The sequence below is a fragment of the Artibeus jamaicensis genome, unplaced genomic scaffold (assembly GCF_021234435.1).
Source record: "Artibeus jamaicensis isolate MK-2021 breed Jamaican fruit bat unplaced genomic scaffold, CSHL_Jam_final scaffold_660, whole genome shotgun sequence".
NCBI classification, from domain to species: Eukaryota; Metazoa; Chordata; class Mammalia; order Chiroptera; family Phyllostomidae; genus Artibeus; species Artibeus jamaicensis.
Window position 1 is genome coordinate 6,416,882 of NW_026522052.1, and position 22,834 is coordinate 6,439,715.

General features: G+C 38.2%; 1 protein-coding gene across 4 annotated transcripts in view; it reads left to right on the plus strand.

Annotated features, from left to right (window-relative positions):
• Nucleotides 1-22,834, plus strand: part of ZBTB44 (zinc finger and BTB domain containing 44) — a 64,463-nt gene that overhangs the window by 27,114 nt on the left and 14,515 nt on the right. For 3 of the 4 annotated variants that reach the window (XM_037145156.2, XM_037145157.2, XM_037145158.2), the window contains exons 2-3: nt 11,895-12,968; nt 21,643-21,727. In XM_037145156.2, coding sequence (XP_037001051.2) covers nt 11,951-12,968; nt 21,643-21,727 — 1,103 coding nt within the window. In that variant the 5' untranslated portion in view covers nt 11,895-11,950. The remainder of the gene's footprint in view (nt 1-11,894; nt 12,969-21,642; nt 21,728-22,834) is intronic. The other variant, XM_037145159.2, reaches the window with a different exon arrangement.

A 22,834-nucleotide genomic window follows, 5' to 3' on the forward strand; every position in this document is an offset into this window, starting at 1 on the left:
GTAAAAGTTTAATATCCAAAATATTTAAAGGATTCAATTAAAAAACGAACATAACTTCTAAATGACCAATGGGTCAAAGAGGAAATTAGAAAACATTCAGAGGTGATTGCAAATGAATTTATAATATATTAAAATGTATGGTGTCCAACCTTAGCAGCACTTAGATGGAAATTTATAGCTGTAAATACCTATATTTGAGAAGGAAGACCTCAATTAATCATCAACCTTCAACCTTAAGACACTCTAAGAAAGTAAGCAATCTAAACCCGAAGCAAGCAGAAGGAAGGGAATGTTATAATGGAACATTGAACCATCAAAAATAAAATTAGAATACAATTCCATTCATAATAGTATCAAAAATAATTACTTGGAAGTAAATTTAACAAAGGAAGTTTAAAATTTATACTCTGAACACTATGAAACATTGTTTAAAGGAATTAAGGACAGTTTCAAGTAATAGAAGAACATCCCTTGCTTGTGAATTGTAAGACTCAGCACTGCAAAGTGGCATTTCTCCCCAATCTAATGTACAAATGGAGCGCAGTCCCTATCAAAATCCCCACTGACTTTGTAGAGATTGGCAGTAATAATCATGGAGTTGCAAGGATCCCAGAATATCCAAAACAACATTGAAAAAGCTCAAATTCATAGGACACACACTTTCTGACTTCACATTACTACATAGAAGCAGTAATGACAAGGTATTTTGGTACTGACATAAGGATAGATGTAGAGAACAGGGGAATAGATTTGAGAATCCAGCTATAAACCCATACATTTATGCTGAATTAATTTCCAGCAGAGCAGGGTGCCAAGACCAAAGGGGAAGAGTAGTCTTTTTAACAAATAGTGCTGGGTCTACAGCCATACCACCCTGAAGGTGCCTGATCTCGTCTGAACAAATAGTGCTGGGAGAACTTAGCCCCATGTGAAAGAATGAGTTTGGACCTTTACCTCACAAAATAACTCAATGAATTAAAGACTTACAGAGCTAAAACTATAAAAATCCCTAGAAGAAAACAAGAGGTAAATCCTTATGCTGTTGGATTTAGCAACAGATTTTTAGATATGACACCAAAAGCATAGGTAGCAATAAATAAATAAGTAAACTTTTTTATCAAAAAGTAAAGCTTTTGAACTTCAGAGTAAGCCATCAAGAAAGTAAAAAATTACAGCCCACAGAATGGGAGAAAATACTTGTAAACCATATATATCTGATAAGCAACTTGTATCGAGACTAAGAACTTTCACAATTCAACAGTAAAAAGACAAATTATGCGGTTAAAGAAATGGATGAAGTATCTGAGTAGACCTTTGTCTAGGCAAAATACACAACTAGCCAATAAGCACATGAAAAGATGTTCATTATCAGGGAAATAATACAAATCAAAACCACAATGAGATACCACTTCACATCCTCTAGGACTGCTAGAATCAAAAAGTCAAATGTCAAGAAGTGTTGAGGATGTGGAGAAATAAGAATCCTCATACACTGCTGGGGTAAATGTAAAGGTGTGGTCACATTGGAGAACAATCTGACAGTTTCTCAAACAGTTATAGTTACCATAGGACTCAGTTTCATTCTTAGGTGCATACTCAGGAAAACTGCAACTTATGTCTGCACAAAAGCTTGTACATGAATGTAAGTAGCAGTGTTATTCATAATAGCCAAAAGATGGAAATAACTGAAATGTCCATCACCTTACAAATGACTAAAGAAAATGTCCTACATCTAGGCAAAAGAATACTATTCGTCCATAAAAAATAATGAAGCACTGATAACATGATACAACCTGGATGAATCTTGAAAACGTGCTAAGTTTATGAAGCCAGCCACAGAAGCTCACAGATTATGTGAAATTCATATGAAAGTCCTGAATAAGGAGATTTGTAACAACAAAAAATAGACTGGTGATTGCTTAGTGCTGGCAGAGAGGTAGAGATTGAATGTGTGTGTTGGGCAGGGGCTGATAGCTAGTGTATTCAGGGTTTCTTTTGGAGGTGATGAATAATCTAGATTGATGACTGTAGTACATGTGATGAGTGTATCTTACTTAATACAGCTGCTTTATAAAATACATAGTAATGCCATGGCTGGTGTAGCTCTGGATTGAGTGTGGGCCTGCTAAAGCAAAGGGTTGCAGGTTCAATACCCATGTGCCCCATGCCTAGGCTGTGGTCCAGGTCCCTGGTTGCGGGGTGTGCATAAGGCAACCACACACTGATGTTTCTCTCCCTTTCTTTCTCCTTCCCTTCTCTCTCTAAAAATAAATAAATAAAACCTTTAAAAAAGAAAAATATGTATATATAGTCATGTTATTATCACATTAAAAATTAACAGTGCTTTCTTGATTATGACATACTCAGTAAAAATTTCAGTTAAGTCATAAATTTTTATTTTATGCATTGATTTTTTTTCAAATAAGATGCACATAGTATGACTGGTTCATAAAATCTTTTAGGTTTCTTTTAATCTATAAGTTTCCTTTCTCAGTCCTTTAGTCATCTTTTTCCTTTCCATTTGTTAGTGGAAATAACCAAGTGTTTTGTCCCGTATAGTTACTCCTTATTTAGACTTTGCTGTTTGAATTGTAGTGGTGTATGTACCCTGGCATATTTCTGTCAACCTCTGTGTTTCCCGAGAATTGGTACTTGCATCTAGAAACTTGAGCAGATTTCATTGTCTTACTGCTCTCTTTTTGTGAAAGTATAAATCATTGTTCATGGGGGGAGGGGTGCAAAATTGGTACTCTTCTACTTCTGGTGCTCCATTTATTAGCTAGACTATTTCCGTAAGAGATACTTTCTTCATATTTTATCTGATTACCTCCAAAATGCCATTTGTGTTGGGAAGGCAGAATAAATTATTTATTTTTTCCTCTATTTTAAAAACTAATTTTCAAAAAAAACGACTTGGTTCAGTAGCACCTTTTTTTTCTTTAAGAAATTTATTTTATTTTTTTAAATTAGGTTACATTTAATACTTTGTATTAGTTTGAGGTGTACAGCATAGTGGTTAGACAATTAATTATGTACTTTCCAAAGTGTTCCCCCTGAAATTTCCAGTGCCCATCTGACACCACACATAGTTATTACAGTATTATCCACTGTGTTTCCCATGCTGTACTTCACACCCCATGACTGTTCTGTAACTGCCAGTCCGTACTTCTGAGTCCCTTTATGCTTTTCACCCAGGCCCTCCGCACCCCTCCCCCCTGGCAGGTAGTATCTTTTAAAGGTGACAGATTAGTTTTGTCTTTGTTTTTAGTGTCACGTGAACTCATGACTTGAAATATATTTCATGCGTTGTAGATTACTGTTCCATTTTGGCCATTCAGAACCTCCTTTGACTTGAGTCTCAACACATCCCTAATAATCTCTGACGGCTGCCTTGCTCTCTGCTAAGCTGTTAGAGGTGGGCATTTGGTGGCTCAGAAGCGTGCTCAGCCATTTTTCTCAGAGGCCATGGTTCCTTTTAGTGGGAATTGGAGTTTGAAAGCAATTCTGGGTGTGAGGATATTTATTGCTGAAGACTAACTACATTGTGTGTTCATTCTGATACTTTTAATTCAAATTCGAGACTGTAAGTTTAAATTGCAACTTTTTCTTCACCTATTAACCAATAGTAATGAGTAGGTATAGGCATTTTAGATAACCAAATCAGGTAGAAATTTTATGGCATATATTTATCCATTCATATATTTCATTGATTCTTTTGTGTGTATTGTGCTCAGTATTGGACAGGATCAAAAGATAAATTAGGCACCATAAAATGTTCCACCGAATCCTTTCGCTCTGCCTCTCACGATTTACATTTCCTCTGTTCCTCTTCCCCACACATTCTTCAGATGTCTTCAGCTCTAACTTTGAATGGTGAAATTAATTTATCAGTGATTTACATAAAATGCCTATTTAGGTCCAGCTCTGGCCTCTTCCCTGAACTCCAAACCAGAATGGGCAACTTTCAGATTCAGCATGCCTAAAACAAAATACTTCTTTTCATTCATCATTAATCCCTACCAAAACCTGTTCTTCCTCTCATTCTCCATCTTGTTTGGTGAAAACACCGTCTACTCAGTCATCTGTGTTGGAGTCCCAAGGTCAGATTCCTCTCTCCTAACTACGCCCCACCCCATCCCATTGCACAGCCATACTGTGATGGTTTTAACTCCTCCATATTCTCAGGTTTTCTTTAAATCCTCACCCAGGGACATTTTTCCCATTGCTTTTAGAAAGAGAAATACCAGTTGGTTGCCTCCTGTATGCCCAGACTGTGGATTGTATGTGCCCAAAACAGAGATTGGACTGGCAGCCTAGGGATTGGACACAGCCTAGGTATGTGTCCTGACTGGGACTGAGCCCGCAACCTTTGGATTTTGGAACGACACTCCACTTAACTGCACACTAGCCAGGGCTTTCAGGTGTGTTTTATTCGGCCTTTTCAACTCAAAATTATCCTCACTGCCACCAACTTGGTTCGATTTTATCATATACTGTCGTACTAGCTACCCTTAAATCTACTCTCGATGTTGTCCCCAGATAATGTTTTAAACATATAGATACAACTATGCTATTCCCCAATGTCTACCCATACCTATGGAATAAGGTCGTAGGTCCTTAGCATTGCATAAACATAAGAGGCCAGAGACAAAGTAATATTCTGAGTCTCAGTTTCCTCTCTAAAATCAGAATATTATCATTTTACCTCATGTGAGATAATATCTAAAGCTCCTAGTGTTACATCTGCTACAGAGTGGACAGTTATCCAGTAGAAACGATATTTTCATCTGTATCTATCTCCTAACAGTTATCTTAAACTCTGTGTTCTTCCCCTAAACATTCTTCTCTGTCCTTGATTAGTTTTAATTACAAGATAGGGTAAGAATGAAATTATCTCAGTTTAGTTTTAGCTTAATTAAAATCTTGCATCATTTGTAAAGTTAACGTCCAGTTTTGAGATGTGGTCAGTTATTTAAACATGCATATTCTTACTAAATACCACTTTTTCCCATCCAAATTACTTTTAAGGTTAGCAGTCTTTCATTACTTTTTTAAATATCACCTTAGGCAGCCACCTTACTTTAATATGCCAACTACTAATATTTTGTATTAGGCATGCTGAATTATCAGGTCCTCTGATAATTCTTATGAGCTAATCTTCATAGCAAAATATACATATTCACAGTGTGCTCTTGTCCTATAAGAAATAGAGTATACATTTTGAAATTTGATCTCCATTTCATTTTTATTCACATTTTTGGTAATAATAGTAGCTAACATTTGTTGAATGCTTACTTTATGCCAGGAATTGTGCTATAATATTTTAATCCTCTTGACTAAGATTTAATGCCTGATTGGTAAATGGAAGAGTCAGAATTCAAAATGTTAGATTTGTGTAACTGAAATCATTCCCTTTTAACAACTAGGCTATATACCTTATTTGGCAAAAAGTTTTCAACCCAACTACAGAAAAAGTCATAGGATTTTTTTTCTTGAAGTCTGTATTTTTTTAGCAGCCAACATTTTGCTAAGAATGCACAACACTATTCCAGAAATAATATGGAGTCGGAGGGTTAGGAAGGAAACTATTTCTGAATTACCTGCTAGTTCAAATTACAAACTATTACACAAGGACATCTTTATTAATGGTGCATAAATTTTGCATTAGTAATTGGAATTAATAAATCTTGCATTACTTAATTGGAATTAAGTAATATATATCTTTACTCAGGAATTTTAAATGATGAAATACATAACTTTACATGTGTATATACACATATACATGCTCATCTACACAGAAAGGTATGAGGTGTTTAACAGAATTATCTATGAAAATTTTAGGTTATACTTTCTGGCTTCTGAGTGGTCCATATACATATGACTTTTTCAAATAATGTCATTCATGCCAAGTTTTGCCACAATGTATGATATTGTAGTATTTCCAAATTATATTTCTCCATGTAATTTTTTAATGTAGAGTGTATAATGAGACTAAGTTTCCATAGCTGTGTGTTGGGAAACTCATGTAATAAACACCTGGCATATGAAGCATGTTTTCAGTCTGACTTCCTCTTTCTCTCATTTCATACCTCTGGCTGTCACACTTTGTACCATGTATGCGCAGCCATTGTATTGAGCAAATTGGAGTTATGGAAGGTACTCAGAACTCATTTTTTTGTCTTCCACTTCAGTGTCTCTTCCACTGTCCATTTGAATTTATTCTGCAGGGTTAATTTTCTCTTCAGTCCCTTGAAGGGCAAGTCCTAATAACCTTGCTAGTCATTCAGGAAATAGTTATTTTCCAAAACTTCGTTCAGAGTTAAATGTTTCTCTCTTTGCCCACCTCAGGCCTTCTGCAGGCCTGCAGTAAAAGGTGAGGGTTTTTTAGCTTCCTCTTGCTTTCTGTCTCCTCTCTCCTCTTTGCACTTTTACTCTTCTTCATTTTCTTTTTTTCCCCCCCTCTCTAAAGATTTTACTTATTTACTGTTAGAGAGTGGGGAAGGGAGAGAGAGAGAAAGAAAGGGAGAGAAACGTCAGTGCGCCTCTTGCATGCCCCAAACCAGGGACCTGACCGAGAATTGAACCAGCAACCTTTAAGCTTGCAAGATGATTCCCAACCCACTGACCCACACAGTGAGGGCTCCTCTTCATTTTCTGACTGTAATTTCTGGCCCTTCCAGGATTGGTAGAGGCGAGAGCTGAATAAGAAATTAAAGTCTTTAATAGTAATAGCAACTGCAACCAATGTTTTTATAGCATTTAGTCCAGGCTGGTGTGGCTCAGTGAATTGAGCACCAACCTGCGAACCAAAAGGTCACCACTTCAGTTCCAGTCAGGACACATGCCTGGGTTGCAAGCTAGGTCCTCAGCTGGGGGCATGCGAGGCGGTGACCTCACACACATGCATGTTTCCCTCTCTCCCTTCCTCTCTCTCTAAAACTAAATAAATAAAACCTTTATATGGTATTTTGTGCTTGGTACTATTATAAGCACTATATATGTATTAAGCCAGTTATCACTCAGACCTCTCTAAGTTCTCTTGTCCCTATTTTACTGCTGCAGAAATTAAGGTACAATTAGTGATGTGCCAAGGTCACAGATATAAATGGCAGAACGAGGATGCAAATCCAGCATTCTGGCTCCTGAGTCCTGTTTCCAACATTGCACTGTATTGCTTTTACATACTGTTGGGAGATGGTAAGAGTACTTCCCAGTTTGGGCCAGAGTTCAAATCAGCTTGTACCCTTTAGATTTTTTTCTTTCTTTTTTTTTTTTTTTAAATATTTTATTATTTATTTATCTTTAGAGGGGAAGTGGGGGAAGGAGAGAGGGAGAGAAACATCAATGTATGGTTGCCTTTTGTGCGTCCCCTGCTGGGAACTGGCCTGCAGGGAACCGGCCTGCAACCCAGGCATGTGCCCTGACTGGGAATCGAACCGCGATCATGTGGTTCGCAGGCCCGCGCTCAATCCACTGAGCTACACCAGCCAGGGCCCTTTAGATTTTTTTCAAGTGTGACACATTTTCTGTAGGCCTGAGACAAAGAGTTAACATGCATCCCCATACCCGAGCAGGGGAGTAGTGGGGAGCGGGATAGTGTTTGGAACTCAGAATACACCAATCATTCTCCACAAAAATCCTTTTCTAATCTTTAACTCTTTGAACCTTGAAAGTAGACATAATCCAAAGTTGAAAAGTAGTTTTCCACTAACTCCATGATTGGGTGGTCTTGCACCTCACTTTATAGTATAGTATCTGTTATTTGGGGCCTCCACCCAAACCAAGATTGGAAAAGTTGCACTTAACACCTTTTGCATATATCTCCAGATATGCTATTTAATTTCTTCCTCTTACACACTTTTGTTCATATTGTCCCTAGATTAAGACGGTATCACTGGCTCTGAAGGCACGTTTTTCTCCCTGAACCACATGATCCCCATCAAAGCACTCTTGATATTCAGGATTTTTTAAAAAGAAGCCAGTTTACTGGGATGTAGGAAATAAAGAACTTTATATAGCCTTCTGTTGTCTTCTTCATCTCGTTCCTATCAAAGAGGAATCAGTAAATGCATTCAGTGATGGCTTGCTCAGACCAGTCCTAGCTGTCTATAGTGTCTCATTTTAATTACTTGTGGAGCAACTATAAATTTGAGCGGTTAACTCTAATTTATGGTCAAGATAATTATTTTAGTGTCCTCACCTGGCTGTCTTTGCCCAGAGCTTTATGCCTGTTGTCCTTTCTATGGTGTTATTAGACAGGGGAGAGGACCTGGTAGATCACTTCATCTTCCCATATTAGAAGATTCAGCTGGAAAGCCGTATATTCTATCTAATATACAGCTTTTTTTTTCTTTTCCCCTTCACAAATACATTTACCTGCATAGAACATTTGAAGGGATGTTATATAATTGATTGTTTGAAGTTTAAACTGACTTTGCCCTATGCATGCTCACATTTACAATATCTTCATGCCCATTAACAAGTTGCAATCCAATATACAGTGTACAGGGTGCAGCATTCTCTGACCTCCTGTGTGATCTCCTGATAACCCGAAACTCCCTTCTGCCTCATCACTTGGCAGAGTTTTACTTTCATTAGGCCTGTCCTCTGTGATGCCTCTTCTCCCCTTGCACATTGCGAATTAAGTGTTCCATTTTTTGTTTTTGCACAGCACTGCATCATACCTCTTCTAGTCTTAGGCACTTATGTCTTCTTTATAAGGATAAGAACTGCAGGCTTATTGAGGTCAAGGACAATGTTTCATTTTTACTTGTGTTTCTCCTCCCTTCACCTAGGAAAGTTCCTCACATCTAGTAAGTCAGTTATTGAATTAAGTTTTTATAATGTCAACAAAATCAGTCAGTGTTATGATTTGACTGTCAGAATACCTGATTGAGCCTTACTAATATGTGTGTCCAAAACAGGGAGGTAAAAATAGTAAAGGACACTCCGTTATAAACCTGCCATACCTGTCCTATTGTGTGCAGTTCTGAGCACTGGTCATAATGACCTGTTGAGAGTAGAGATCATTCAGAGCCTTGCAATCTGAATAGCAAGGGTATTAATCAGATTTTAAGGAGCACTTAAAGGAACAAGAGATACTTAGCTTAAAGAATAAAAGCGGTAGGGGAAAAACCTTAGGAAAGAGTGGGATGTGATTGCCATCTCCAGTTTTTGAAAGCCTTTTCAAGGGGAAAGAAAAAAAGAAGAATAAACACCCATACTCCTCAAAAGAGTCCCTTGAATGCGATGGAAGCTGTCGCCCGTGCATGCAGCCATTCTATAGGCACTTTCAAAAGGGTCGTGACTTCCTGCGGGAATCCATGAGTCTCCGGTGAAGGCCTCATACTGTCCTGCTCTGTGTGTATGCACATTCACACAAGGATGGGGTTATAGTTTACATAATTCTTTTATCACATATTTCACTGAGTGCATACATATAACTGTAGTTATTGAATGTTCACTGTAAGTAATTGTGCATCCATTTAATACTCAGAACCAAACATTTGTTTCTTCAGGCCCATTAAATACTCATTTTTAACATCATCTTTAATCGGTGGTTGTATTTTTGAGGCATTTGATACCTTATTTATCCAAAAATAATTTACAAAAATTATTCCCCCAAATTTGCTTTGTTTTGCATTTATTTCAGTACCAGCTATTTTATTTTTTAAAAGTTATTTAGCTTAGGTAAAACAATTACTGTACATGGCCGTGCATTCTGCATTGGGAAAGTGCTGTGGCCTGAGGGTCACAAGACCCTGATGGGCTCTGGCTGTGCTTTGGTGGTCACCAACCCACGCGTTGGCCTTCCCATCTCTGTCAAAGGGCTGCCGCGAGCCTCCTCGCCTCGCAGGGAGGGTGTGAAAAAGAGGTGGGGGAAAGCACTATAAAAACTGAAGCATTACTAGATTGCTACATTAAAAGTCTTGGAGAATTTTAGTTTTTTATATTCTTAGTAAAGAAGTATAAAATCTATTAATAGCAAACCAGGTGTCTTTTTTTCTTTTAAGGAAAATCCAGTCGTTTGATTGATTACTGAACATTTTTTTACAGAAATTTAATTCCAGAAAGGTTTTATTGTAGTAGTAATCTAAACCACAACAATAACCACTTTTATTTGTTGAGGATTTACAAAGTGCCAAATACTGTGCTAAAGCATTTACTACATACATTATTTCATTTGGTTCTCATAACAGCCACTGAGGAATTGTTAAGGAGAGCATTCAAGCCTATCACATTCTAAAACCGGGACTCTTAACCCCCTGTATTTAATCACTATGTTCTAAAAGAGACAGTATATGGCATTGAAGTTAAATAGGTTCTGGAAGTTAAATAGGCTACCCAGACCTGCCACTTAATAACTTCTTTACTTCACAAGGTAATTAACCCTTTTCTGTCACATGGTAATAATGCTCTGATAGAAAGACAGTTGAATAAATTATCAAATATGAAGCAGTTAGAACTGTGCAGTTCATTAAAACATTAGCTCATACACTGCACTGATTGGACAGTTTGGGGGGACAAGTAAAAGGAATTAAAAAATTTTTTTTGCCTGTGAAGGTTTCATGAAGAATTTTACTTATTAAATTTATGGGAGCAACATTATTTAATAATGTATAATTTTCAGGTGTAAATTTCATTATAATTTAACATCTGTATACTCTGTTATGTGCTCCACTCTCCTTTGTGTCAGTATGTAATGCTGACCCCCTTCACCTCTTTACCCTCTACCACCGTCCTGTGTTTTGTGTCCACGAGTTTGCTGTTTTCTGTTACATATCCCTCACATGGTAAAATCATACAGTTCTTGTCCTTTTCCATCTGATTTATTTCACTCAGCATAATATTCTCAGGACCCATCTATGTTTTTGCAAATGGCAGTGTGTCACCTTTATGGCCGAATAATATTCCATTGTATATGGGGGGGAAGTAAGCCTAAAGATGTTTATATGGAAAATAATATAATAAATAACAATATAAGAATAGATCTATCTTTATAAATAAGTGTTTTTTAACTTTTCAGCTAAACATCTAGAAGTGAGATTGCTATTCTTATTTTTTGAGGAACCTCCCTACATTTTCCATAGTGGCCGCACCAGTTTACATTCCCACCAGCAGTGTAGAAGGGTTCCCTTTTCTCCTTATTCTCTCTAATACTTGTTGCCTCTTGTCTCTTTAATAATAGCCATTCTCATTGTGGTTTTGATTTGCATTTCCCTACTAATTACTGATGTTGAACGTCTTTTCATATATCTGTTGGCCATCTTTGTGTCTTCCTTGGAAAAGTATATATTCAGGTCCTCTCCCCATTTTTTACTCAGTCTTTTTGTTGAGTTGTGTAAAATTTTAATATATTTTGGATATTAGCTCCTTATTCAGAAGTATCATTTACAGATATCGTCTCTCATTCACTCGGTTGCCTTTTGTTTATTGATGCCTTCTTTTGCTGTACAGAAGCTTTTCAGTTTGATATAGTCCCATTTGTTTATTTTTGCTTTTTTTCCCTTTGCCTTTGTAGTCAAGTTCACAAAAACATCTCTTGAAACCAATATTCATAAGCTTAGTGCTTATGTTTTCTTATGTGTATTTTATTGTCAGGTCCTACATTCAAATCTTTCATCCATTCTTAGTTAATTTCTGTGTGTAGTATAAGGTCAGAGTCTAGTTTCATTTTTTTGCATGTGGCTGTTCAGTGTTCCCAGCATCATTTATTGAATAGACTTTCCTTTCTCCATTACGTATCCTTGGCTTCTTTGTCGAAAATTAGTTGCCCATACGTGTGCCATCTATCAGCTTTTTGATTGAGCACAGTGGCTATGTGAAAACTACCTAAATCACCTATTTCGATTACTAACTAAACCATCAATTAATGCTTATTTTATGTATTTTAGGTCAATTCTGATTCATTTGCATCCTTGAAGAGCATCTGTAGAAGAGGAAGGAAAAGATGGGTGTGAAAACATTTACTCATAGTTCTTCTTCTCACAGCCAGGAAATGCTTGGAAAACTAAATATGCTGCGAAATGATGGACATTTTTGTGATATCACTATTCGTGTCCAGGACAAAATCTTCCGGGCACATAAGGTGGTACTAGCAGCTTGCAGTGATTTTTTTCGCACCAAACTTGTAGGCCAAGCAGAGGATGAGAACAAAAGTGTGTTGGATTTGCATCATGTGACAGTAACTGGTTTTATACCTCTTCTAGAATATGCTTACACAGCCACTCTGTCAATTAACACAGAAAATATCATTGATGTTCTAGCTGCAGCCAGCTATATGCAAATGTTTAGTGTTGCTAGCACCTGCTCGGAGTTCATGAAATCAAGCATTTTATGGAATACACCCAACAGCCAACCAGAAAAGGGTCTAGATGCTGGACAAGAAAATAACTCTAACTGCAATTTTACTTCTCGAGATGGAAGCCTTTCACCAGTATCTTCAGAGTGTAGTGTGGTAGAAAGAACCATCCCTGTCTGCCGAGAATCCCGGAGAAAGCGCAAAAGCTACATTGTTATGTCTCCTGAGAGTCCTGTAAAGTGTAGCACTCAAACAGGTTCTCCCCAGGTGTTGAATTCTTCAGCTTCCTACTCAGAAAACAGAAATCAACCAGTTGACTCTTCTTTAGCTTTTCCCTGGACTTTTCCTTTTGGGATTGATCGAAGGATTCAGCCTGATAAGGTTAAGCAGGCAGAAAATATCCGGACTTTAGAATTACCTGGCCCATCTGAGACAGACAGAAGAATGGCTGATTTTGTGACTTGTGAGAGCACAAAAACTACCTTGCCTCTGGGTGCCGAAGAAGATGTCCAGGTCAAAGTAGAAAGGTTAAGTGATGAGGAGGTTCATGAGGAAGTATCCCAGCCTGTCAGTGCATCTCAGAGTTCACTGAGTGATCAGCAGACAGTGCCAGGAAGTGAACAAGTCCAAGAGGACCTTCTGATTAGTCCACAGTCTTCATCTATAGGTACTGTGCTTTCTGTGTTTTCCATGACGCTGTAGTGAAGTCAGAATAAGCATTTTTTAAGTGCTTACTAGATTAAAGTTTTGTGCTAGGTCCTATAGGAAATATTGGGAAGAATAAAACACAACTGGATTTTTTTAGATACTACTAATACTGTAAATTCCTTTGTAAGTTACACATTACATTGGGGAAGAAAGAAAATAGTTGAACGATATTTGATGGGACAAAGGCAGGTAAATATAGATATGTATGAATGAATTGTGAATTATTTTCAATGCAGAAAATACCAGTTAAAAAAATCCAGTTAGTGTTTTATTCTTTATTAAAATATTTATTGAAAACATGTGCCAAACTTTGGAGATACATGATAAAAAAGATAGTTGCTGCATCAGAGTATTTAGTAGTCTAATTGAGGAAGCAGATGTGTAAATGAGTGGTTACTGCTAGACTAGAGGCCTGAACAAAATATTATGGGTTCCCAAAGGAAAGAACAAGTTAACCTATATTTAAGCTGGATGCTGAGTAGGAGTTTGCCCAGGCAAGGGAATGACATTTCTTTGAAAATGTATAAAAGCACAGAGGTGTGGAACGATATTATGTTTGGTAGACAGGGAATTCAGTGCAAAATGATGTGAATAAAACAGAAGCCTGCAGATATGGAAAATAAGAGCAGATAAGACAAAATGCATGCGTGAGAGCATGTTGTAAGAACTTTGAACACTGACTGGTTTCAGGTAGGATTACATTCAACTGCATGTAACAGAAGCCCTTCAGGGTAGTAGCTTAAACCAAACAGGATTTTAATTTTTTTTTTTTTTTGCATGAAACATTCAGAAATAAGGAGTCCAGGACTGGTATAGTGTCTGTACAGTGTAATCAGTGACATGGGCCTGTGGCATATTTATAATTTACTGGTCTTATTTTGTCAGTTTCATTTGTATGCTTACTGCTTTGTGGTTACAAAATGCTTGCTTGATCTTGAGCCTTGTATTCTAGAAAGGGGTAGTGCTTATATCAGGAAAGCACAACCATTCCCAGAAATTCCTTAAAAATTTGTGCCAGATTTTGTCACATTTCTAGCTGCAAGGGAATCTGGGAAGATACGTAATTTTAGTTGGGTGCCTCAAACAAAATAGAGGAGAATGAATATTGTCACACAACTAGCAGTGTGTGCCATAGCTAGGCCAAGTAAGCTTGGATTTTATTCTATTGGTGATAAGGAGTCTACTTTAAAGGGAATAAAAGAAATATTTACTGATATTTTAGGGAAATTAACTTGGCGTTGATACGCAGGTAGTTTGGTCCAACCAATTACCATATATTTTTCCTTGTATGAGTGAAGATGCTTAGACTAAAACTATAAAGAAAATAGTCATATAGCCTTGGCCAGTGTGGCTCAGTTGGTTGGAGCATGGTCCTATAGACTAAAAGGTTGCAGGTTTGAGCCCTAGTCTGGGTGTATACGAGAAGGCAAACAATTGATATTTCCCTCTCACATTGATGTGCACATCTATCTGTTTCTCCCTTTCTCTCTCTTTCTCTCTTCCTCCCTCTTTAGAAAAGCAGTGAAAAAAAATTCTCAGATGAGGATTAAAACAAATGGCTATTAAAAGAGTTTGTAAATGTAAAGTAAGAATCATTACTGCCTGGATGATATGAATAGGTGGATTGAGGGTATAGGAGGGGTTGGAGTACTCTGGTGACTAGGAAATATATTGATAACATTATACAGAGGTGGGCAAAAGAAGTAAGTTTACATTGTGAGTACACAAAACAGTTATTTTTGTATTTGTGTATTGTTTTCTTTTTAAAATTATTATTGTTTTTTAACCCTCACCCAAAGATATGTTTATTGATTTTAGGGAGAGAGAGAGAAACATATTTTGGAGAGGAACATTGATCAGTTACGTCAAACTGACTACTGTTTTTTGCTGCTAAGTATTATTAAGTACTAAGGGCACTTAAACTTTTCTGGTGATGAAAAATAATTACAGTGGCCACCCACTAGTGAGCATTTACCATGTGCCAGCCATTGTTATAAGTTTTTTTTAAAGATTTTATTTGTTTTTAGAAAGAGGGAGGGAGGATGAGAGGGAAAGAAGCATCTCTGTGTGAGAGATATATCGATCAGTTGTCTCTTGCACGCCCCCAACTGGGGACCTGGCTCACAAGCCAGGTATGTGCCCTGACTGGGAATCAAAATGGCACCTTTTGGTTCTCAGGCCAGCACTCAGTCCACTGAGCCACACAGCCAGGGCCACTGTTCTAAATGTTTTAAATACACTACTCATTTTTTAGCTGAGGAAGAGAAAAAGTAGCCCCCTAATGTTTAGAAACTGGCCTGACAGTGACACAGGGCCCAGTGGTCACAGGTAGGGCCTGATGTTTTCCTGTTGGACATAAAACAGTCTCACTGCACACCTGGGTCAGACCAGGTCCTGCGGCCTAAGGCAAAACACATTTATGTGGCGTTGTACAAACTGTTAGAATGAGCACATTTTCGCTTTCATTAAAATATCACAAGCAAAGGTTTGTTTGCTATTAATGAACTACCCAGCCTCAGCAGCTCAGATTTTTCCAGTTGGTGCAGCACAGCTTATTTGCATATGTTTTAAGACAATGGCAAAGTTCAGTGTTTGATGAGAACAGTCTAGGTTGTTTAGATCTACCCCTCCCACTGAAGACAATGATATGATTTTGTAAAGGTGCCTTAAAAGCATTTGAAAAGATGGTTAATTTTAGGGGCAGCCTGCCCCATAGAGGTAAGTAGATGTCAGAACACTAAAACCAGGTTTTCCCTAAGATGCATGCCAGAACTCAAATGGCTTGGGTTCATCAACTCAAAAAGTGACAGAAACAAAAGTCAGGACTCAGAAGATGTGAAAGTTGTGAATTCTTAGAGTAGTTGCTCTACACATTAAGTAGGGACCCCAAACTTCTATACCAGTGGAACTAAACCTGCTGCCCTTCCTCCAGACTCCAGGAGACTGTAGAAACAGCACTGGGCAGAGTAGAAGGTTAAATGGCGAAAGAGGGGAACACATTCCTGAGAGGTAGTGGCCACCACCCAGGCCTCTTGCAGATTTACATCTTGACTGCTGCTTTCAGGGGTAGGCCAAGGAATCTCAGGGAATTGGGTGTAAGTAGTGCCCTCCAGTAACCTAGCAGAAGGAAACATATCAAGCTTCTCTGAAAAGGGACATACTCACCCTAACTTCAGTAAATTGGTCTCTTACAAAGAATTTTCGGGGGCAGTGACCTCTGTCAAAAACAACCAGGACACACAATGTAATGTGGCAGGCAGAACCAGTGTGGTGGTGGGGAGTGGGGAGCAGACAACAGAAATAAATTGGCATAGTTTTCATACACATATAAAATATGCTTATTGTGTTTAACAAAATAAAAAACGTTTGAACCATAATTGCAGAGAGCAGTAAGCTAAAAAGTGTAATATAGGAGATTTGAAGGAAAAAACAAATAGGACTTCTAGGGGGAAACAATGACTGAAATAAAAAAAAAATCAGTCGACATTTTGGCAGCAGATTGGACTTTGCAGAAAAAAGAATTGGTGAGTCAGAGGATAAATTAGAGGAGGCTGTGTTAGTCAGGGCTCTCTAGAACCAAGAGGAGAGATACAGAGATTTGTTAGGAGGGATTCGCTGACATGATAAGGAGGATGAGAAGTCCCACAAGTTGCCTTCTGCTGGCTGGAGGCCCAGGAAGGGTGGTGGTGTGGTTCCAGTCCACACCCGGATGCCTGGGAATCAGGAGAGCTGGTGTCCAAGGACTGGAGAAGATGGATGGATATCCCAGCTCAAGCAAAGAGAGCAAATTTGCCCTCCTTGCACCTTTTGTTCTGTTTGGTCAAGGGATGGGATGATATACCTACTTGCATTGGTGAGGATGATTTTTACTCAGTCTGTGGATTCAAATGGTAATCTGTTCCAGAAACACACCCACATACATGCCCAGAAGTAATGTTTTACCAGCTGTCTAGGTGTCCCTTTGCCCTGTCAGGTTGACACATAAAATTAACCCTAGAGACAGAAAATGCAGTGGAGAAGATAAGGGTTATCATAAGGTTATCAATATGCAATAAAAATACCTTTCAAGAATGAAGGTGAAATAAAAACATTTTCAAAGAAGCAAAACAATTGGCAAATCATCACTAAAGAAAATTCTGAAGTGTGGCACATATATATAATAGAATATTACTCGGGCATTAAAAATTAAATCTTGGCATTTGTAACAACATAGAGCAACCTACAGGGTGTTCAGCTAAGTGAAACAAGTCAGACAAATACCATATAATTATACCTATATTGGAATCTAAAAAACAAATGAGCAAACAAAAGAGAAACAAACTCATAGACACAGAGAACAAATTGATGGTTGCCAGATGGGAGCGGGCAGGAGGGACAGGTGAAAAATGGATTGGGAACTACAAATCGGCCATTACAAAACAGCATAGGGAGTGGTTCCAGCCGATCATATTGTAGTACCTGTGTTATGGTGCCCGGTGGGCACTAGACCTATTGGGCAGGTCACTTCATAGGTTATGTAAATATCTAACCACTGTGCTGTACCCCTAAAACTAATACTGAGTTGAAGAAGAAAATTCTTTAGGGTAGCCTTCAGGCAGAAGTAAAGTGAACACAGAGGAAAGGTCTAATATATGAGTAGGAATAAAGAGCAAAGAAAGGTAAGAATGTGAACAAACATAGATAAATATTGCTGTATAAAAGTAATAATGTCTTGGGCTTTGTCAAAAATAGTAAAATATCAGTAATTTGTAAATCGCAGAATAAGAGTGAGTGGGAAATGGAGCTAAAGTGTTCTAAGATACTTACACAGTTGTGTGTGAAAGTTTATTCTTGCATTACTGTATATTAATTATTGTGTTATTTCCCATACAAACAACCGTAGCCTACTTTTGCTCCACCCCTTATTATTCAGGAGAAAGTAAATGTTTTGTTTAATTTTAGACTTTGATAAGTATGGGTCTAATTTCTAAAATAACTAGTAAAAAAGAGTGGGAAAAGATTGTATAATTTTCAAACTAACAAAAGGGGAGAAATGGAATGATTATTACCACTCAGATTCAACAAACTGATTCAGAAATGTATAAAGAAATACAAGGGGCCAAGAGTAGCTAAGATGTTCAGGAGAAAAATGAACAGGACAAGATTTGTTCTATCTGATACCAACGTTTATTATAAAGCTGTGCTAACTAAAGATTGGCATAATGCAAAGACAGCCAAGCAGATGGAACTAGTAGAAAACCTGGAAACAGACTGTGCTTAGTGCACTGCAGAGAAGAAAAGATGGGCTTTTCAATAAATGTTTTCAATCACAAAATCAACTCCAGGTGGATTTTTAAAAAAGCTAAATGTCAAGGGGAAAATATAAGTCTTTTGTAAGATAATTTGAGATAGGGAGGGATTTTGAAAAAAAACAAGATAAAAAAGTCATAACCATAAAGGAAAAGACTAATAAATTTAATTAAATTAAAATGTAAAACTTTTGATAGAAACCATAAAAAGAAAAGTCATGGAAGAGGGAGAATATATGTTGAATGTATCACTGACAAAGGGATTGTATTTGAAGTAGAAAAGAACTCATAATAAGAAGCACACAACTCAATAACAAGACTTGAACAAGCATTTCCCAAAGGAGGGGATTCAATAAATATACAAAAAGGTGCTCAACCTCATTAGTAATAAGGAAAATGAAACTGAAACCACAATAAAATATTTTAATGGCATATATTTATTTATATGTAGACATAATGACAGTTTTATCTCTTTTCAATGCCTAACCCTCTTTTTAAAAAATTATTTCATTGTTCAATAACAGTTGTCTGTATTTTCCCCCACCCCCTCCAAACCTCCCTCCCTCCCTTGCTTCCACCCTCCCCCTTGGTTTTGTCCATGTGTCCTTTATAGTAGTTCCTGAAAACCCTTCTCCTCTCCCTCTCTCCTCTGGCTATTGTTAGATTGTTCTTATTTTCAATACTCTGGTTATATTTCGTTTGCTTTTTTTCTTTTGTTGATTATGTTTCAGTTAAAGGTGAGATCATATGATACTTGTCCCTCACCACCTGGCTTATTTCACTTAGCATAATGCTCTCTAGTTCCATCCATGCTGTTTAAAGGGTATAATATGCTCCTTCTTTTTCTCTGCTGTGTAGAATTCCATTGTATAAATGTACCATAGTTCTTTGATCCACTCATTTGCTGATGGGCACTTAGGTTGCTTCCAGCACTTGGCTATTGTAAATTGTGCTGCTATGAACATTGGGGTGCATAGGTTCTTTTGGATTGGTGTTTCAGGGCTCTTCAGGTGTCAAACCACAATAAAATATCTTCTAGATTGGCAGAATGTTTTAAATCTGACAATACCAAATATAAGGATGTGGGGCAACAGAACACCAATGTAAATTTAGTATAATCACTTTCTGAAAGAGTTTAGCATTTTCTAATAAAGTCAAAGATAAATGTCTTATGACCCAGCAATTCCATTCATTTCTGAGTTTAGATATCCTAGAAACATGCATGTGTGCATTCAGTTGCTTGTACAAGAATATTCACAGCAGCCTTACCCATAATGGCCTGAAACTGTCTATCCAGAGTAACATAGATGGGTTATGAACGTCATACCACCATTTTTAAACTTCACTTACCTGTAACATGGGTAAGTCCAAAATAAGGAAAGAAGCATGACACGAGAATACATACAGTGTGACTCAGTTCATGTAAGTTGACAGCCAGCCAGCTTAACCATAATGTATATGGTGAGTAGCAGACTTCCTTTACGGGTGTGATAGTATTTCAGACTCAGCTGCCACACGGTCTCTGCTGCAACCTCAGTCATTCCACCCCATTGTAGTGTGATAGTGGGTGGTACATGGCTGTGCTCCTCAAAAACGACCCCTGGTTCGTGAGTACGTGTATTTGAGGTAAAAGTCACTTTTAAAAAGAAGAGGGGACAAGGAGAAAGGAAGGAAACGATAACCATTGAAGTCAGAATAAAGGTCACCTCTGGGAAGGAGGGGTTTGTGGTTAGGGAAGGGTTGAATGAATGGGGACCCCTAGGATGCTGGCAGAGTCTTAGTGGAAGTGTCTTGTTGGAAGTGCATGGGTGTTCACTTTATAGGTATCTCTTCAAGTCTTTGTAAAAATTATATATACAGTAAGTTGTATGCCACAATAAAAAAAAATTTTTTTTTTAATGAAAATTGTTCCCCTGATCAGTTTGGCTCAGTTGGAGCCTTATGCCATAACTGAAGGGTTGCGGGTTTGATCCCCTGTCTGGGCATGTATGGGAGGCAGCCAGTTGACGTTTCTCTATCACACTGATGTTTCTCTCCTCCCCTCGCTAAAGAGCCATGAAAGAATGTCCTCAGGTGAGGATCAAAAAATTAAATAAGTAAATAAAAATTGTCAACAAGCAAGTGCTGGCAAAGATGCAAAGAAAAGGGAACACTAGTGCACTGCTGGTTGGATTTCAGACTGGTGCAGCTGCTGTGGAAACAGTGTGGAGTTACCTCAGAAAAGTTAAAATGGGACTGCCTTTTGGCCCAGCTATCCCACTTCTGGGAATATACCCTTAGAACTCCAAAACACCAGTCAGAAAGAATGTACGCACCCCTATGTTCATAACACTATTTACCATAGCCAGGATCTGGAAACAGCCCAAGCACCCATCAGTGGGTGAGTGGTTAAAAAAGCTGTGGTACATTTACACAATGGAATTCTACTTGGCCGTGAAAAAAAAAAAGAAAATCCTACCCTTTGCCACAGCATGGATGGATCTGGGGGGTATTACGCTAAGTGAAATAAGTCAAAGAAACAAGTGCCATACAGTGTCACTTATATGTGGAATCTAATAAACAAAATAAACTGACTGACAAAAGAGAATCAGAGGCATGAAAAACATGGAACAGACCAACAGCTGTCAGAGGGGAGGGACCGAATGAAAGAAGGTGAAGAGATTGGCCAGAGAACGTGTAAGCAAGGCCCGTGAGCACAGACAACAGTGCAGTGAAGGCCGGGGAGAGGGGCGGGGTGGGAAACACCTGTGATGGTGCCAACAAAAAAAAAACCTAAATAAAAATTGTATGGTTCCTTAAGTAACCATTATAACGTTTATTTTTATATAAATTTTTGTTTAGTTTACATTTGAATTGCTCTGCTGGTTTCTAAATTTTACATCAAAGAAATATTCATAAAACAATTTAATAATAAAGGGCCATTGCTATACATATGGTTTCTTTTTAAATCAGATCAACATTTAAAGCAAAATATTACAAAACACTTTTGATTAATAATTCAGATATACAAACCCCTGGCTGGTGTAGCTCAGTGGATTGAGCACGGGCCTGTGAACCAAAAGATCAGGGTTTGATTTCTAGTCAGGGCACATGCCTGGGTTGCAGGCCAGTTCCCAGCAGGGGCCAGTTTCCCAGCAGGGGATGCACCAGAAGCAACCATACATTGCTATTTCTCTCCTTCTCTTCCCTTCTAAAGATAAATGAATAAAATTTTAAAAATAATAATAATAATAATAATTCAGATATACATATACATAAGTCTGTTTTTAAAGGCTTAAAGATACAGCTTGCAATTGACAGCTCATTTACACCAGAGTGTTGATGGTGGTCGTCTTTTATTTCCAGGCTCAGTAGATGAAGGCGTCACTGAAGGGTTACCCGCACTGCAGAGCACCTCCGGCACTAATGCTCATGCAGAGGAGGACGATCGGTCAGTATGTCATTTTCTCTTAAGGGCTACGCTCGCAACTTTTAAACTTAAGTATTTTATTTGGGAATTATATAAAGAGTTTATTGAGACTATAATTTAGTGTATTTTTCAGAGTAATGAGGTGGCATCATCACATCATAAATCAGACCACTTATACAATAGCGTGTAGCATTTCCAAAACTCCCAGTCCCATCACTTTAATGTCTGTATCGGGTTGGCAGACTGGGGACCACAGGCCACTTCCAGCCCACCAACCTTCATTTGTAAATCAAGTTTTATTGGAACGAAGCCACCCTCAAATTTTTATGTATTGTCTGTGGGCAGCAGAGATCATGAAGTGGGCAAAGCTAGAAGTATTTACTGTCCCGCTACAGAAAATACTTGTCAAACCCTCATCTATCTACCCATAATCTCCAAGTCACTTTCAGGTTGACCCTCCCTGCTTAATATTTCCGCATGGATGTATAAAGGGCATTTCAAACTTCATGTGGCCAAGACAGAACTCAGGGCTTCTAACTCCCCTTCAAAGCCTGCTCCGCCCATCTTTCCCCTCACAGTAAACAGCACCATCCCCCCAATTTCTCAAGCAGTATTTCCAGAAATTATACTTGTTTTTTTCACTTAGTTTCCATCGCCCCTCCCCATATTTAATCCTTAAGCAAGTCTCCACATTTCTCCCTCCAAAGCATATCCCATATTGGTCCACTTTTCCTCCGTCTCTGCGACAGCCACCCTTGCCTAAGTCACCATCTTTTGCCCTGACCACGACAGTAGCCTCAACTGGCCCCCGATTTCACTCTCCCCCTACTTGGGTCATTCTCCATGTAGCAACTAGAATTACCGTGTTTTTTAATTAAGTCAGGTCATATATGCTAAGCAGTGGATTCTTACATGTTTCCTATAGATTCACACTTAAAATCTAAACTTGCTAATGCCTTTTGAGGCCCTACACGATACAATTTCTGCCTGACTCCCTTCAGACTAGCCTCCCCGCATGCAACATTTTAGCCAGATAGGTCTCCTTTCAGTTCATGGAATTGCCTCTGCTTGTTTCTGCTTTGGGGCCTTTCTGCCACTTAGGGCCTTTATTCTCCCTGAAATGTTTCT